The following is a 16,145-nucleotide window of genomic DNA, read 5'->3' as shown; positions in this document are numbered from 1 at the left end:
AACTGAGGCCTCGATCCTCAGGGTGTTTAGGCGCTTGATCCCTATTTAAATCAGTGAGAGTCAGGCACTTAAATACATTTGAGGATCTGGGCCAGAGAGATTAAATGACTTGCCCACGGTCACACAGGAGGCATGTGGGAAAACAGGTAGCTGAATCTAGGTCTCTGAAGTTTCAGGCAAGCCCCCTATCCCTTGGGCCATCTTTCCTTTCCTACATCTGTAGGAATTTAGCTTGCGAAACAGAGGCATGGTACCACCGGCCCAGGAGAAGCTCAATAATGCCATTTGGGAAGCTAGGCACAAGCCACTGAAGGAGGACTTATGGTAATGCCAGCTAGGTGCTTTCCAAACACTACAAAGGACAGTCCCTGCTCTGAGCAGTTCACAGTCTAAGGACAGACCAGCAGACAAAGGTTAAGAGACGGGCACTAAAGCAGGCAATTTATTATATACAAGTCAACTCATTTCCCTGTAAGCAACACAGCAGAAACGGGTCATAAAGAGGGACTTAAGGGAAAACGATTGTATGGACCATATTTCCATAACTAACACACGTGGAGACAAAAAATGAAAAGCGTGTGCCACCTTCATAAAAATATAAATACAAGTTGCATCCCTCTGCCATTTTTAAAGGCTGACTAACTCCATGAGTATGAGATTAGCTGTAACATGGGGTTTACTTACTAGGAAGTCTGTGTGGATCTGCTGCAGGATAAATTATAATAAAACCTGCAAGCTACAGCGAGCCCCCTTTCTGCGCCGTCTGCTAGGTTTATAGCACCAGGAAATGAAAAAGAAAGCCTGACCATAAACTTTCAAAGTGGATCAGGAAGAGCAATATGTAAGTAGCTCTAGAGTAAATCACACACCGATGTTAGTTTCACTGCTTAGCTGTAATGGAATATTCTTGATGTTTATGGATTGCTAGCCGCGACCCACTCTGAAAGTTTACAGGACTCTCCTTTTCATTTCCTGCTGCTTTAAAAAAAGTTGAAATTTCATCAAGTGCTTCCATGGAGTTTGCAAAGGAGATCGCGGTTAATCCAGCATGAGATGCACAGGGTCATAAAATTAGGTCACAGCTAGAAACGTCTAGGTAGTAAAGAACATTAGAATGGTGGCACTAAATGCTAGGAGCTAACCAGCACTCAGCAATGAGGGGGATGAAAGGTTTTAAAATACCACATGGGTGTGTCTCTCTGCTACCCAGGAACTAGATATCAGAGGGCACATAACAGCACTTGTATCAATGCACTTAAATCCAGCTACAGTTCCTACCCAGATGTTACTCGCAGACTCAGAGACATGGGTTTCCCTAAAGAGTTGCAGGGATTGACCCATGCAGGTGAGTGCTGATCGCATCAGCATTCTTGGGTAGTGTTTTCCCCTTCCCACACCACTCCCGTCACCCTGGAGCAGAAGGGAATTGGAGGCAGCTGCTAACACAGGGACTGCAGGTTTCAGAGGAGCAGCCCTGTTAGTCTGTATTCGCAGAAAGAAAAGGAGGACTTGTGGCACCTTGGAGCCTAACCAATTTATTTGAGCATAAGCTTTCGTGAGCGACAGCTCACTTCATCGGATGTGCTGTAGCTCATGAAAGCTTATGCTCAGATAAATTGGTTAGGCTCCAAGGTGCCACAAGTCCTCCTTTTCTTTCAGGGACTACAGAAACCCAGGGGTCCAGAGAGCAGCGTGGACGCACTGAGCTTCGGCACGAATGCTTCAAGATCTGCAGGACTTGGGGAATCCACAATTTTGCAGGGCCAGATTCGCCTCCCCTAAACATGAGGATTATAAGGAAACTAAATCTGGAGGTTCCACCGAAAGGATTATTTAGCCATGAGCAAAGACAGGAGGGTTTGGGCAAAAGTCTGATTCAAACCCACAAGGGAGCTGAACCTCAGAACGGAGGTTACCTTGATGTCTTCACCTTGCCCTGTTGCAGTGGTCTGAATACACCACCCATCTCATCTGCTTCCATACTCCTGAGGCAGGACAGCCTGGGTGGAGCCAGAAACTTCGGCCTTGAATTTTCAGCTTTAACACGGCGTTTGAAGCTTTATCCCTGAACTCCCTGACGTGTGAGAGTCCAGTGATGTGATCTCCACATTGTCCACGGCTTAGTCTCCTTCAGAAGGATGAAGGGTTAAAGAGTATTTGTAAAGGGGACAACAGCATCAAGGCTAGTTGTCCTGAAATTAGACCCCACCAGCTTTGTTGTGTCAATGCACCTGCAAAGCACAAGCACCGAACCAGCTGCTCCGTTCTGCCTGGGAGCCGCACTCCAGCAGAAACAGGACACCACAGCTCACACGAATAGGGCCAGCAGGCAGGGGCGCGGGGGGGGGGGGGGGTGTGTGCCATGGTTTACCCACATCACCAGCATGTCTGCAAACCAAACAGCACTCTGGAGTTTTCGGGGTTAGTCACCCTGCTGAGAAACAGGGATTTTTAAAATTTATTTATTTATTTTAAACCATCTTGCTTTGAAAGCAGAGTCAAAAATAAAAAACCCGCATGGGGAAGGAACTTTTAAATGTCAAGATAAAAAGGTTTTGTAGAGGGCGTTTAGGCTTTGAGCCAATCAACTCGGGCACCAGCCCTTCAGTAAAACTGGGGGCCCCAAATCTGCAGACACCGATGCTGAACTTGACTCACATGAGTGATGCTTCAATGATAACAATGAGTAAGTCTTCAATGGGGCTACTCACCGGTGCAAAGTTAAGCGCATGCTTAAGCGTTGGCAGGATCGGTGCCGAACTCCAGAGAGAGAATGCAAGCTAGTAAATAGACTTTCAACCGCTGTGGGCTCAAAGCTATTAGCTATCACAAGAACACCGCTGTCACTAACTAGCCATTCATTAGCTATTCTTGTGTAGTACGTATGGCACATAGGCATCCCTAAGTTATGCAGGAGTGTATGCCTTTAATATCAGAAAATGGACATTACGCTGTGTACGTTCTTGGTGTCTTATTTCAGATCTTGATTTTAAATAAAAACTCTCCTGGTGATGCACTTTGCAAACATAGAAACAGCCTGAGCACCTAAGAAGCTGGAATCCTCCTTACCTACAGGAAAGGCCCAACCACTGTACAGATTGTTAAGATGCAGCAAATTTGATACAGAAGTATGTGACATGCAATTAATCTCCATTCATAGCCTGCTATACTTGTCAGCAAACAAAGGCTCTGCTTTAGAAGGAGATCTGAAGACTTCAATTAAAAGGAGTCCGCTAACAAGAAAATAATCTAAGTTAAAGGGAGGTGGCAGGTGCAGAAGTGAGTTGTTTACCAAAGTGTCAGCTCTGAACAATAAAGTGCTACACATCAAAAATGCGAAGGGGGTGAACTTCACTGCAGCCTCATGATTAAAAATAAAGAACAGGAAATTCACATGTACAGCTGGGGGAAGACACAAAGCATTTGAAAGCAAGCTTTGATGGGCCTGCATGTTACATTTGAGAGAGAGAGTGACAGATCTCAGCGCTGAAAGCTTTGCATGTCCCAGAAGGGGAGAAAGTCAGTGCTCCTAGCCACTATTGGAACGGAGAGGTACGGGCTATAGCAGGTTTTGCTCAGACGGGGTCCAGCACTGGAAATGTACTGTAGTGAGCGTGGCAGGGGAGGCCTGTTAGCCGTGCTCTGGATTAAAGGGACAGGATCAAAATTTGCGTACCGTTAGTTTCTCTGTGTGTGTGTGTCTGTCTGTCTGTCACAGCAATAGGTGCTAGAACTAGGGGTGCAGCCTCACCCCCTGGCTTGCAGTGGTTTCTATTATATACAGTTTGGTTCAATGGCTCTCAGCACCCCCACTATACAAATTGTTCCAGCCTCCCCACCCCCGGTCACAGCATAACGGAGGAGAGAAATCACAGAAAGGGATTGTTACACCATACAAGTTGGCAGGGGAACTCAGGGGCGGGTGTAAGGTTGGAAACCGCTCTTAATTGCCATTAAAGAATAAATCCTCTGATTTCAAGTTAAGTGCCCAGGCCCCAAACAACTCAGGTGAGATAAGTTGGGAATAAGGGGCATTAGGCATAGCTAAGCCTGGAAGCAACATAGATCCATCCCTGGCTCTGAAACAGACACCTGTAGATGTGGGAAAATTTCCCACAGCCTTTATTCACCATATTACAGTATCAAGATTATAACAGAGTTATCACTAATATTTGTAAGGGTCGGTGAGGAGCTAACCAGGTCACGTTTGTAGCGTGTTTAGGGATCTGCGGATAGAACGGGTTAGTATTATAACTGCTCAGTCTACGCATCGGTTTTAATAAACACAAGAATAAGCGTCCCTTGACATTGGTGAAGAAATAAAGGGAAACAGATTTAAAAACACCCACACACATCACGCTGCCGCAGTTATGCGCTGAACAAGGTCAAGGCTGCCAGCTGCATCCCCCGGTAGGTTCATCAGTTAGGATACTTAGCAGTAGGAAGTTTAGCACCATGTACGTAACCAGAAGCAGAAATTAAAGCTAGTGCCATTTTCACAGTCTCCTGGGAGGATTGAAAGCCCACTGTTTCCATTAGAGTTGCCACTTAATGGGAATTTGTCCCAACCTTGTTTATTACACCCTAATGTTGCAATGTGCCGAACGGGCATTACTCCGCTGCACTAAGCCGCCGTCACATGCCGAAGTTGCATCCAAACCTGTCTGCGGGATACTTTGGGGGAGCTTCACCCTACATCGGAACATCAATGCCATTACCCTCCAAAACTAGCCCTCCTCATATGCAACAGTAACACCCATCTCCTATATGGTGTTTTTCCATCAGAGCACTTTACAAAGGAGGTCGGTGTCACAATCCTCATTTTACAGATGTGGAAACTGAAGCACAGAGCAATTAAGTGAAGTGACTTGCCCAAGGTCACCCAGTAGGTCAGTGGCAGAGCTAGGAATAGAACCCAGGCCTCCCGAATCTTACTCCAGTACTCCATCCCCTAGGCCACATTCCCCTCCCTCTTTCGGACATGGAATCACTCCAAGGCACACTAAAATAATCCCAGAAGCACCAGGTCAGGTCAGGTCAGGTCAGGCCACGTTCCCCTCAACATCCTCAGCTGGAAACAGAAGGCCTATGCAAGCTGGTAGCCTGGAACCCCTCCCCTCCTCAGAAGGAGCAACCCCTACTCCAACCAACACAACTGTCTCCTCCCGGAGCCACTTAGCAAACAACTTTAGCAAATTCTCCCCATTTAGCCGAGACGGGGCAGAGAAAATTGGGTTACCTTCAAGGAGCCTCTGAATCTCCTCAGGGATGATGGGGGGCATCTGCATCGGGAAGAAAGAAGGGAAGAGTCCCAAGTGCAAATCTCCAGAGGCTGCCTCTGCTGCTGTCCCTGAGGCACAGAGGCTGACTGATCCAGTGAGAGAGGAAGCAGGGAGGGTGGGGCCTGCACTGTAGAGGGAGAGGGACTACCTCAGGTGCTTCCTGTTTCACCTACCTCAGGATTGCAGCCTGCAAACACCTGCATGATGCTGCAGCAGGAGAAATGCAACTGCAAATTCAATGCAAGCCCCTGGACTTGCCCCGTAGTCAGGGAGAGCTGTGGGGTGGGTATGCACCTACCCGCTTGCATAGAGAGAACACGGGGCTGTGTGGGCTTGCACTCTGCATTGTCATTTAGCCTCTTATGTCTGGCCCTTGCATAGGGGAGCACTGAGTGGTGCATGTTACCGTGCAACCCAGACTATCCTTCCTGCATCTTGCAGGGGCAGGGAACTGGACTCTGCTGAATTCTAGTGCAGCCTCCTCTGTCCCTACATCCTGCAGAGGGAGGGAAGTGTATTCTGCCTTGTTGCAATGTTCCGCCCGCCCGCTTCCAGAATCCCAACAGGTGCAAGGCACTTTCCTATTCCGATGGCTTGAACTAGTTGACATGCTCCAACATCTCCATCCCGCTAAACCAGTTTTACTGACTGCCCTAAATGCCAACTCGATCCCATTCCTGCATTTCCACAGTCTCATAACTAAAGTGGCCATTGAATTATATTTGCTCACAAGCCTACATCTCTTCTGAAACATGAACTGGCCTAGGCTGACTGTAGGGATCCCTGCCATGTCTGTATAGAATGATTCTTAACTTGCATTTATGAACTTTCAGGCTACGCGTGGACCAGAAAAATTCATCTTTCCCTAATTTTATAAGCACAATTGGCCCCATTGATTTGACTCACACAAGTTAGATTAACCGCATGGATCAGGCCCAAACTTTGTGCAGGACTTTGATATCCTTCAGTGTGAAAGGCACTGGAGAAACAGAATATTACTAGTGTCAAGCTGTCTGGAATGGCTCACTAATGCAGGTGCCAACCTCGAGTAAACCAGGGCACAAACCCAGGTAATGGAGGCTGGGGGAGGCAAAGCCTCCCCAAACATTCGCTAAGGCTCCCCACCACAGCCCTGGGGCCGGGCCGTGGTGGGCTCAGAGCTCCCCTGGGCAGCCCGGGCTCAGGGTTCAGCCCCAGCCAGCTGGGGTTCGGGGCTGCTCCAGGCGCCAGCAGGCAAGGAGGGAGGGGGGCAGAAGGGGCAGAGTTGGGGTGGGGCCTCAGGCGGAAGCAGAACGGGGCCTCAGGCAGAAGATGCGGGGCAGGGGGCTATCGTCCCTGAATGGGCAGTGTAAGCGCCGCCCATGCACGAACCCCAAATTGGTTGTGTGTTCTGTGATTAGATTTCCCCAACCAAATACCAACTGTGAACTTCTCAGGCCCTGTAACAGCTTTAACATGGAGTCACAGTCTCCTTGGGCGCCCCGGGCTATCTTGCCACCCAGGCAAGCTTGCCTTTGTGATAGATGGTCCCTTACACCAAAAAATCACAACAATATTTAGAGGTTTCAGAGTAACAGCCGTGTTAGTCTGTATTCGCAAAAAGAAAAGGAGTACTTGTGGCACCTTAGAGACTAACCAGTTTATTTGAGCATGAGCTTTAGATAAGCTATTACCAGCAGGACAGTGGGGTGGGAGGAGGTATTGTTTCATATTCTCTGTGTATATATAAAGTCTGCTGCAGTTTCCACGGTATGTATCTGATGAAGTGAGCTGTAGCTCACGAAAGCTCATGCTCAAATAAACTGGTTAGTCTCTAAGGTGCCACAAGTACTCCTTTTCTTTTAACAATATTTAGGTTAATCCCAGTCCCAAAGCACCAGTAAAATGCACCCTGTATCTCTCACCAAAGACAACGCTCGTAGCCAATCCTATAATAAACTAATGAAAGGAAAAGAAATGAGAATTATTTACAAGGTTAAAGCATGTAAACATATACACACACACACGAGGTACAGTCTGAGGTTCCAGAAGATAAGAGTAGCTGTATAATATGCAAGATTTATATGTCCATTAGGGCTAACTCAAGCTAAGCAGCTGGGGACCCCTTGCTTCTGCTTAGAAATCTTCACCCCTCAGAGTTCAAGCAGCATAGGGGGTAACAATTGCTCCTTAACAGGGATTTCTATTCCCTTCCCCCAGCGTTCCAGCTGTGGTGGGATGAGGGTTTGTACCTGTACCAAATCAACAAAAAGAAAAGGAGGACTTGTGGCACTTTAGAGACTAACAAATTTATTTGAGCATAAGCTTTCGTGAGCTACAGCTCACTTCATCAGATGCATTCAGTGGAAAATACAGTGGAGAGATTTATATACACAGAGAACATGAAACAATGGGTGTTACCATACACACTGTAATGAGAGTGATCAGGTGAGGTGAGCTGTTACCAGAGCTATATTACTTAAATATTACCTGATAACATGGAATACAGATGTAAGAAGTAAGATGAATACATGCAGCTTCCGCCAAGCATTCCATAAAATCTAAACACATTCTCAGAACTCTAAGATCTATTTTAACAATATTACCACACAGGCGAGCCAGATTGGTTTCCAGCTCTGCAGTGGTCAGTGTGGTCTGCCAGGTCTGCCAGCGTCCCAGTCAATGTTCCCTCTAATTTTTGACAGGCCGTGTGCGCAAAAAATTTCTTCTGGGCAAATGTCTGACAGGCCGTGTGTGCAAAAAATTTCTTCTGGGCAAATGATTGTGCTTCTGTGCAAATGTTCGTGCGTGCAGTGTTTCACCGTGTGCGTGGGGGTTAGGATCTGTGTGCATGAACACACGTGCACAGCTTAGAGGGAACAGTGGTCCCGGTTAGTATTTATTATTATGTAACAAAGATAAGTTTCTGTGATCTTGTTATTTTCATTTTGCTACCATTTTTATTGCCTGCCCATGGTTTTTTTTAATGTTGTTTTCCTGACACAGGAAATACCCTTAAAGTGGCAACAAAGCTGAGTGCTTGGGCCACGTGCATCAGCATTAAGACGGCACTAAGCGCCGCTGGGCATGCTCTTACCGGCAGCGAATGAAGCCGAATTATCGTAGGGTAGGAAAGGCAAAAATCTGGGAAGAAGAGAAGAGAAGGGGGATGTGTTGGGCCCCGACCCTGCAAACACTTACGCCCCTGCTTAGTTTTGCTACTGTGAGATGCTCCCTTTATTTCAATAGGAATTACGATAGTTTTTTGCATTATCAGCACTTTGCCGCCATGTACACGTATTACTTGAGAGGAACAACAATCCAGTGGTTAGGGGGCTGGCTTCAGAGTGGAGAGACAACCTGGGTTCAATTCCCTATTATGACATAGGCTCACCATGTGTTATGGAGCAAGTTCTTTCACCTCTCTCGATGCTTCAGTTTCCCATCTGTAAAGTAGCACCGCCTTGCCACACTGGGGGGCTGTGAGGATAAATATACCAGAGATGGTGAGGCACTCAGATACTGTGGTAATGACGGCCACAAAAGTACCGACGGCACATGGATGTTTACATGTCCGTGTTATGAGTACTGTAATGACTGTGAAGAATTGTGATGCTCCACTTTCTGAGACCGGTTATGCAAAATAAGAAAGAAAGGATGTGGTGTGTTTAAGTTAAGTTAGGGTTACCAGATAGCAACTGTGAAAAAACGGGATGGGGGTGGGGGGTAATAGGCGCCTATATAAGAAAAAGTCCTCAAAAAACGGGACTGTCCCTTTAAAAACAGGACATCTGGTCACCCTAAGTTAGGTAAAACTCAGATAAAGAAAGAACGTCAGATTAATTGCAGGGGTTTTGTTTTCTGTGGGGTTGTGTGTGTGTGTGTGTGTACGTTGGTAGCATCAAAGGAAGGAAGCCAGAACAATGTTTAGCTGTAGTGTTGGTTTTTTTAACTGAACTATAAATAATATTAGATGTAAAGTACAACACTGCAAATACCCACAAAGAAATAACACGTGCCCAAAAGAGATGACTTGAAGGAAGGAAAAGAGGGAGAAAATGCTTAACAAATCCATGGGCCACCTACTGTACATAGTATCTAACTAAAAGGACGATGTTGCTGTCTGGTTTTCTACGTGCTGCGCCGTTAAATGTGGTCTCTCTGGGTGCTGCAGTGACTGCTGCCATTTTGTGCTTCAGTTACAGCGTGAGGAGCACCCTGTGCTCTCTCGCTCAAAGAGTCTTGGATTTGTTCTGTGTCCCCGGGAAAACAAATCAGCTAGGACTGCAAATCTGTCACTAAGCTGTACTTCATACCCATGTGTAACTTCACAGCAGCCTCAGATCCTTCTGAGGCATTGGTCCCGACCACTTGAACTAAAGGAGACTCTTCATGAGCTTTAAGCAGTATAAGGCTTTTGACACACACTTGAGTGGTTCTCACAGCATGCAGAAGAGGGTATTAGTGTGTGTGTGTGTGTGTGTGTAGATAGACAGATATATATGTGTACATATGTGTATATATAAAGTCACAGGCCAGTTCATTACAATACACAAATAAAGAGCAACTGCTTCCTGCAAGTGATAAAAAATGGGTGAGCCAGGAAGAGAACTACGTTCCCTGGACTGGTGAAATGACTTCAGTTGTGCCAGCAACACCAGTGAAACCTGATCAGTGCAAATCCAGAAAGACAAAATTTTCATCCTACATAGAATCATAGAATCGTAGAATATCAGGATTGGAAGGGACCTCAGGAGGTCATCTAGTCCAACCCCCTGCTCAAAGCAGGACCGATCCCCAATTAAATCATCCCAGCCAGGGCTTTGTCAAGCCTGACCTTAAAAACTTCTAAGGAAGGAGATTTCACCACCTCCCTAGGTAACGCATTCCAGTTTTTCACCACCCTCCTAGTGAAAAAGTTTTTCCTAATATCCAACCTAAATCTCCCCCACTGCAACTTGAGACCATTACTCCTTGTTCTGTCATCTGCTACCACTGAGAACAGTCTAGAGCCATCCTCTTTGGAACCCCCTTTCAGGTACTTGAAAGCAGCTATCAAATCCCCCCTCATTCTTCTCTTCCGTAGACTAAACATCCCCAGTTCCCTCAGCCTCTCCTCATAAGTCATGTGTTCCAGTCCCCTAATCATTTTTGTTGCCCTCTGCTGGACTCTTTCCAATTTTTCCACATCCTTCTTGTAGTGTGGGGCCCAAAACTGGACACAGTACCCCAGATGAGGCCTCACCAGTGTCGAATAGAGGGGAACGATCACGTCCCTCGATCTGCTGGCAATGCCAAACTTATACATCCCAAAATGCCATTGGCCTTCTTGGCAACAACGGCACACTGCTGACTCATATCCAGCTTCTCGTCCACTGTAACCCCTAGCACTGCAAAGAATAGGAGGGCTGTCTCCTGAGTATCATTTGCACTTCTATTGCCACCTTTCACTCAGAGATCTCAAAGCACTTTACCAGCAATGAACTAGCACCCGGTATGATGATTGGTTTCGCTGTAACTCACAAAAGCTTATGCTCAAATAAATTTGTTGGTCTCTAAGGTGCCACAAGTCCTCCTTTTCTTTTTGGTATGATGATTGAGATTCACGACTTTCCTGTGTGGTAGGTATTATTATTAAACCCATTTTACAGTTGGGGAAACCGAGGCACAGAGAGCGTACCAGCTTGATTTCTGAAAATTGAGACATAAGTGATTTACCCAAGGTCAGCAGGTAAATCGGGAATAGAACCCAGGAGACCTTCCAGAACCCTGCACTAACCCCTCAAGCTTCTGCAGCAGAGAACAGAGCCCAAGAGTCCTGAGTCTCAGATAAACAGCAAATACCACCTTCCTTTTTGCCACTTCCATTCCTTAATGTATGAACCAGATACAATTTTAGGGTGGGTGAGCTGGGGAAGAGGAGGCTGGCGTTGATGACGGGCACATTCCACTGCATCATTGTCATGAAGCATCAAGGTTTCCGGGCTGTCGATGCAAAATGCCTTCCTACTCGATCACAGCCCCGCCTTAATCATCTTCGGGCCCAGGTTCAACAGCCAACCTCGCTCCTAATGATATTCCGTTAACTGGACAAATCCCTTTGAAGGCTTGGCTTGCTTTGAAATCCAATTTCACAGGAAGCCAGAGCTGATTGGGGGTAGCTATGGAAACCAAGCCGTGCAGCCTTTGAGGAGCTGAGAGATGCAAGGCAAGATGTGAGAGTCAGAGTCCTTTAGTGCTCTGTCGGAAATATCAAAGGATCTAGAGAGGTTGGCAGGAGATGTGTCCCTGCGTAGGGGCTGTTCTGTGTGGTTGGGTACCAGGTGTCTGTCAGTGGAGGTAAGCAGCCAGCTGTCCTGTCACACAAGCTGAGGATGGGACTGAATACACAAAGCCGTAGCTCTGCGGGTCTTTCCCCCTAACGCATCAGCATCTCAGCCTTCCTCTCTCCCTGCCCCCTGCCCATTCTTGAAGGTTAACAACAAAGAGGGTAACAAGGTTAAACCACAAAGCCCTGGCTGATAGCGGTCCTTTCAAGCGGCTGCGCTGAAATTGATCTGAAATTTCGTGCAATTAGGTAAGGTGAGGATGTACGTGCCCACACGCCGGGGTGGCCAACCTGTGGTTTCAGAGCCACATACGGCTCCTTGTACAGGCACCGACTCAGGGGCTGGAGTGACAGGCGCCAGCTTTCCAATGTGCCGGTGGGGGGGCTCACTGCTCAACCCCTGGCTCAGGCCCTACCCCTACTCCACCCCTTCCCACCTCCTTCCCTGAGCCTGCTGTGCCCTCACTCCTCCCCCCCAGAGCCTCCTGCATGCCACGAAACAGCTGATCAGGAGGTGCGGGGAGGGAGCGGGAGGCGCTGATCGGTGGGGGCTGCCGGCGGATGGGAGGTGCTGGGAGCAGGGCAGGGGAGCTGGTGGGGGGCTGCTGACATATTACTGTGGCTCTTTGGCAATGCACATTGGTACATTCTGGCTCCTTCTCGGGCTCCGGTTGGCCACCCCGATCTAGCGCAATATCACAGTTCCTTCCAGACTACACTAAATCACCGGTCGATCCATTCCAGAATCACATTGGGATTCAAGAGACCAGGGTTCAAGACCTGGATCTGCAGCTGGGAGACCTTTGGTAGGTCTTCGCTATGAGTTTCCTTACATCCCTCTTGCCCATTTAGGGCTGTCTTTTGCTGTGTGTGTGCTTATGCAGTATGCAGCAGAGCAGGGCCCCAGTTTTAGCCAGGGTCTCTCTGTGCTATTGTAATTAATAACAATAATGAAAGGGGCTGGAGACTCATTTATTTATTCAAATTTTAAAAACATATCGATAGGTGCCTTCCAGTGTTCGGTGGCCTTCCAGAAAAGAAAAATTATGCCATAAACAGAAACAAAACACAACCCATATATATACCCACCTCAACTCACACCCTTTCCTGTGTCTTTGCAGAGGGGAATCCAACATGGGTTTTGCGGCATGCTTGGAAAGTTAATACATCTAGATCTCCGGCATTCCAGGACGGGGCATGAGTTCCAGTTATGGGTAGAAAGGTACTAGGTCTACCTGCCTCTTTATTAGTAGCATCTGTAGACTGAAGACACAAGTCTGAGTTCTGGATATGCATCTGTGCAGCCCCACAAAAACTAATGGCGTGTGAGTCAGAGCAGAATTTGGCCAGGTCAGTGTAGACAGCTGAGAGGAAAGATGCTCCAAAAGACCTCAGACCAATTAGCTTCTCCACCACACACTTCTTGTGTGACCTTGGGCAACTCACTTAGTCTCTGGGGTGCAGATCCTCAGAGGCATTTAGGGCTCCTAATTTCAATTGAATCCTATGGGAATTAGGCACCTAAACACCTTGAAGGAGCTGGGTCTCAGTCTCCCATCTGTCAAATGGGGATAATAATTCCCTATTTCACATGGAGTATTATGAGAATAAATGCATTAATGAATGGGAGGTGCTCAGATAACTGTGGGAACAGGGGACCATATAAGTCTCTAGATACATAGGAAGCTCACACAGCTAGACACTCATAGATGCTGGAACTAGGGGCTCAGTCACACCCTGAGTTTGAAGTGGTTCCCGTCATATACAGGGTTTACAGTTTGCTTCAATGGCTCTCAGCACCCCCACTATACAAATCGGTCCAGGCCCCCTGGTTGGTATGAACAGGGACGCTCATACTGAGAGGCATGGGAGGGAAAAGAATAACATTGCTGGAAATCTAACAAGCAAAGCATGGCTGCGAAGGGATAAAGCAGCCAGCCTTGACAGGGCCTTGAGGAGAAGCAGTGCTGGAGGGGAAAGCGTACAAAGAATGGGAGGCCAGGCAGGTAGAGATGAGACGTGAGATTAGCCCCTGTTGTTCTTGGGGCTGACTGATGGGCTTTGGCTTAATGCAGAGGGCATTATTGATCCCTGGCTGTTCGGTCATACTGTGTGAGGCGGCTGCCCTCTGCCCTGTGGATGGGCTGTCGCACCTCCGCCTCTTTCACCAATCCCCGTCAAGCTACTTTAATGAGTCTTTTATTGACAATGCTGAGTCCTAATGAGGAGGGGTGCTGCACACTTCATTAAGGAGGCACAGGGGCCCGCTTTTCCGCAAATAGATAGGACCAGCAGCTGCTGCCTGGAGTGCAGTGTGGGCAGGGATGGGGCAATCAAAGCAGGAGCTTTGGGATCCGGGCCCCCACCCCAGGAAGAGAGGAGAACCCAGGGGGAGCAGTCAGGCGGCTGCACCTGACCTGAGGTGGCTGAGGAGGGTCTGGATCCGTGCTTTAGGAGGCAGAACAAGGATGTAGGACAAGACTCTCTCTGATCTGGGGAGAAACGGGGGTTCGGGAGGGAGAGCCTGACCCAGGTGAATAGGCCCGGTTGAGCTGAAAGACTTTATATTGGAGTTCCTTAAATAGCGTGACAGAGGCAGGAGGGGAAAAGTTGTTGGTGGAGCGTGATAGGCCCGTTTAATCTTAATCTAAGCTTGAATTGTACACCGTTCACTAAATGGAAAGAAGTACACACACACAGACTCAGCTGTAAAAAGAGTCAAGTCCCTGGGTCCCTGGCTAGGAGGCTTCACAGTTGTGTTCCCTCACCTGGCAGAGGCCCTGTTATCCATCCCAGTGCTCCACACCAAAGAACTCCCCTTCTGATACAATCACGTCCAGCCATGCTGGGGCAGAGAGAAGGAACGGGCGTGACAAACCACCAGAGAATGACCTCTCTCAGTGTATGCAAGCCGCTGACCCTTGAAAGGGTTAATCTGGAAATGATAGTTTTCGGAGGCTGCTGGAAGCAATGTTATTCCCTGAAGGTACCACCCGGTCAGACAATGAGCATTTTGGTCCTAGTGATACAGTGCTTCTCACCTGATATTTCACTAGAGGAAGGATGTTGCTACCCTGCTGGAGAGGTGTGCGGGGGGGAGTTTGGTAGAATAGTAAGGGCTGAATTGATCTGGGCCAAACTTTATTTTCCCCACTCTCCTCAGTACCCAGTTCAGCATTGCCCTATATCTTGTGTACTCACCAGAACTATTTCGTCTGAAATATTTAGATGCGGATATGTGGCCACTGTGCTTCATGCTCCCATTTTCTATGAAATGGGCTCATTGGTCAGACTACATCTCCCAGGATACACCAGAGTCTTCACTGTTGGAGAGGGGAGGCGATACATTATAGGAATCCTTGGTCATAGTGCATAATGGGGGTTGTAGTCTGGCCAGAGAGTCTGGCCCATAGAAAAGAATGGAACCATGAGGCAACCAGACTACAGCTCCCATGCACCACAGCAGCATTTCCAAATTGAATTATTTTGCTGAGATACTTCAAGTAGTGAGCATGAAATGTTTTTCACCAATAATAAATAATAATAATAATTAATAATTCAATTCCCCATGGAAAACAGACACATTTTATGAACAGTTTTTAGTCAAAAAACGTTGTTTCCACTAAAAAACAGTTCAAATGAAAAAATTTCAACCAGCCCTAAAGGCAGATGTATTGTGAGATGAATACACCACCATGGATCATAGGTCAGTTCGCTGACAGTTTTCGCTTCACCCTGGCAAAAGCCATTGACGTGAGCAAGCCACTTGTCCCCTCAGTACATGTTCATTTCTGTTTTCGCCCCTCACATTCTCTTCACTGCTGTGCGGCATCATCTCAGGGATTCAGTTTGCCATTCCCTAGAGAAGCACTCCCCAGAAAAGGAAGATGATCTGCCAAGGTTGCATGACAACCCTATATTTACTGTGACAGTTAAACTTAATATTAGGAGAGGCAAGTTACCCTGCATTACAAGCTCTTTATCTGTGCACTTGGATATTGGATGGATTCTGCTATTAATTAAACACAAAAATGAGGGAGGTTAATTGGCAATCTTATTTGCTAGAAGTACAGGAGACTCCTAAATTCCAAGAGCTTGTATCTTTCTTCTCTGTCATTTTGTACAACAGGTGTCCCTCCCTTTTCATGCTTGCCAAGGAATCAGTGAATGTTTGTAAAGTGCTTGGAGATCCTCCCATGAATGATGCTAAGTGCAAAGTATTATTAAAACACGTACCTTATGAAATCAAAGGATAAACATTCCCGCAGATGCAAAAGAACATTGTTTGAAAAATGGCCATGGATTTGTGCAATTGGTATTATACCACCATCCTGTCAGGCGATTTGAACAGTTATAAGAGCCAGGTTCAGTACAATACTGTTCTTAAGGCCACATTTCAGGGATAGTTCTAATCCAATAATAATATCTAACTCTTACACTTTTCATCAGTAGATCTCCAAGCATTCTGCAGTGGAGGTCAATAGCATTATGCCCATTTTACAGTCGGGCAACTGAGGCACAGGGAGGGGAAGTGGCTTGCCGAAGATCACCCAGCA

The 16,145-nt window shown here is 47.2% G+C and overlaps 1 protein-coding gene across 1 annotated transcript in view; it reads right to left on the bottom strand.

Annotated features, from left to right (window-relative positions):
- SKAP1 (src kinase associated phosphoprotein 1) overlaps positions 1–5,363 on the bottom strand; it is a 227,848-nt gene extending 222,485 nt beyond the window's left edge. The window contains exon 1 of the mRNA XM_077806224.1: positions 5,240–5,363. Coding sequence (XP_077662350.1) covers positions 5,240–5,288 — 49 coding nt within the window. The 5' untranslated portion in view covers positions 5,289–5,363. The remainder of the gene's footprint in view (positions 1–5,239) is intronic.
- Positions 5,364–16,145: the final 10,782 nt, after the last annotated feature.

This window comes from Eretmochelys imbricata, chromosome 27, assembly GCF_965152235.1.
Source record: "Eretmochelys imbricata isolate rEreImb1 chromosome 27, rEreImb1.hap1, whole genome shotgun sequence".
NCBI lineage: Eukaryota > Metazoa > Chordata > Testudines > Cheloniidae > Eretmochelys > Eretmochelys imbricata.
This window is presented reverse-complemented; position numbering and strand designations above follow the sequence as displayed.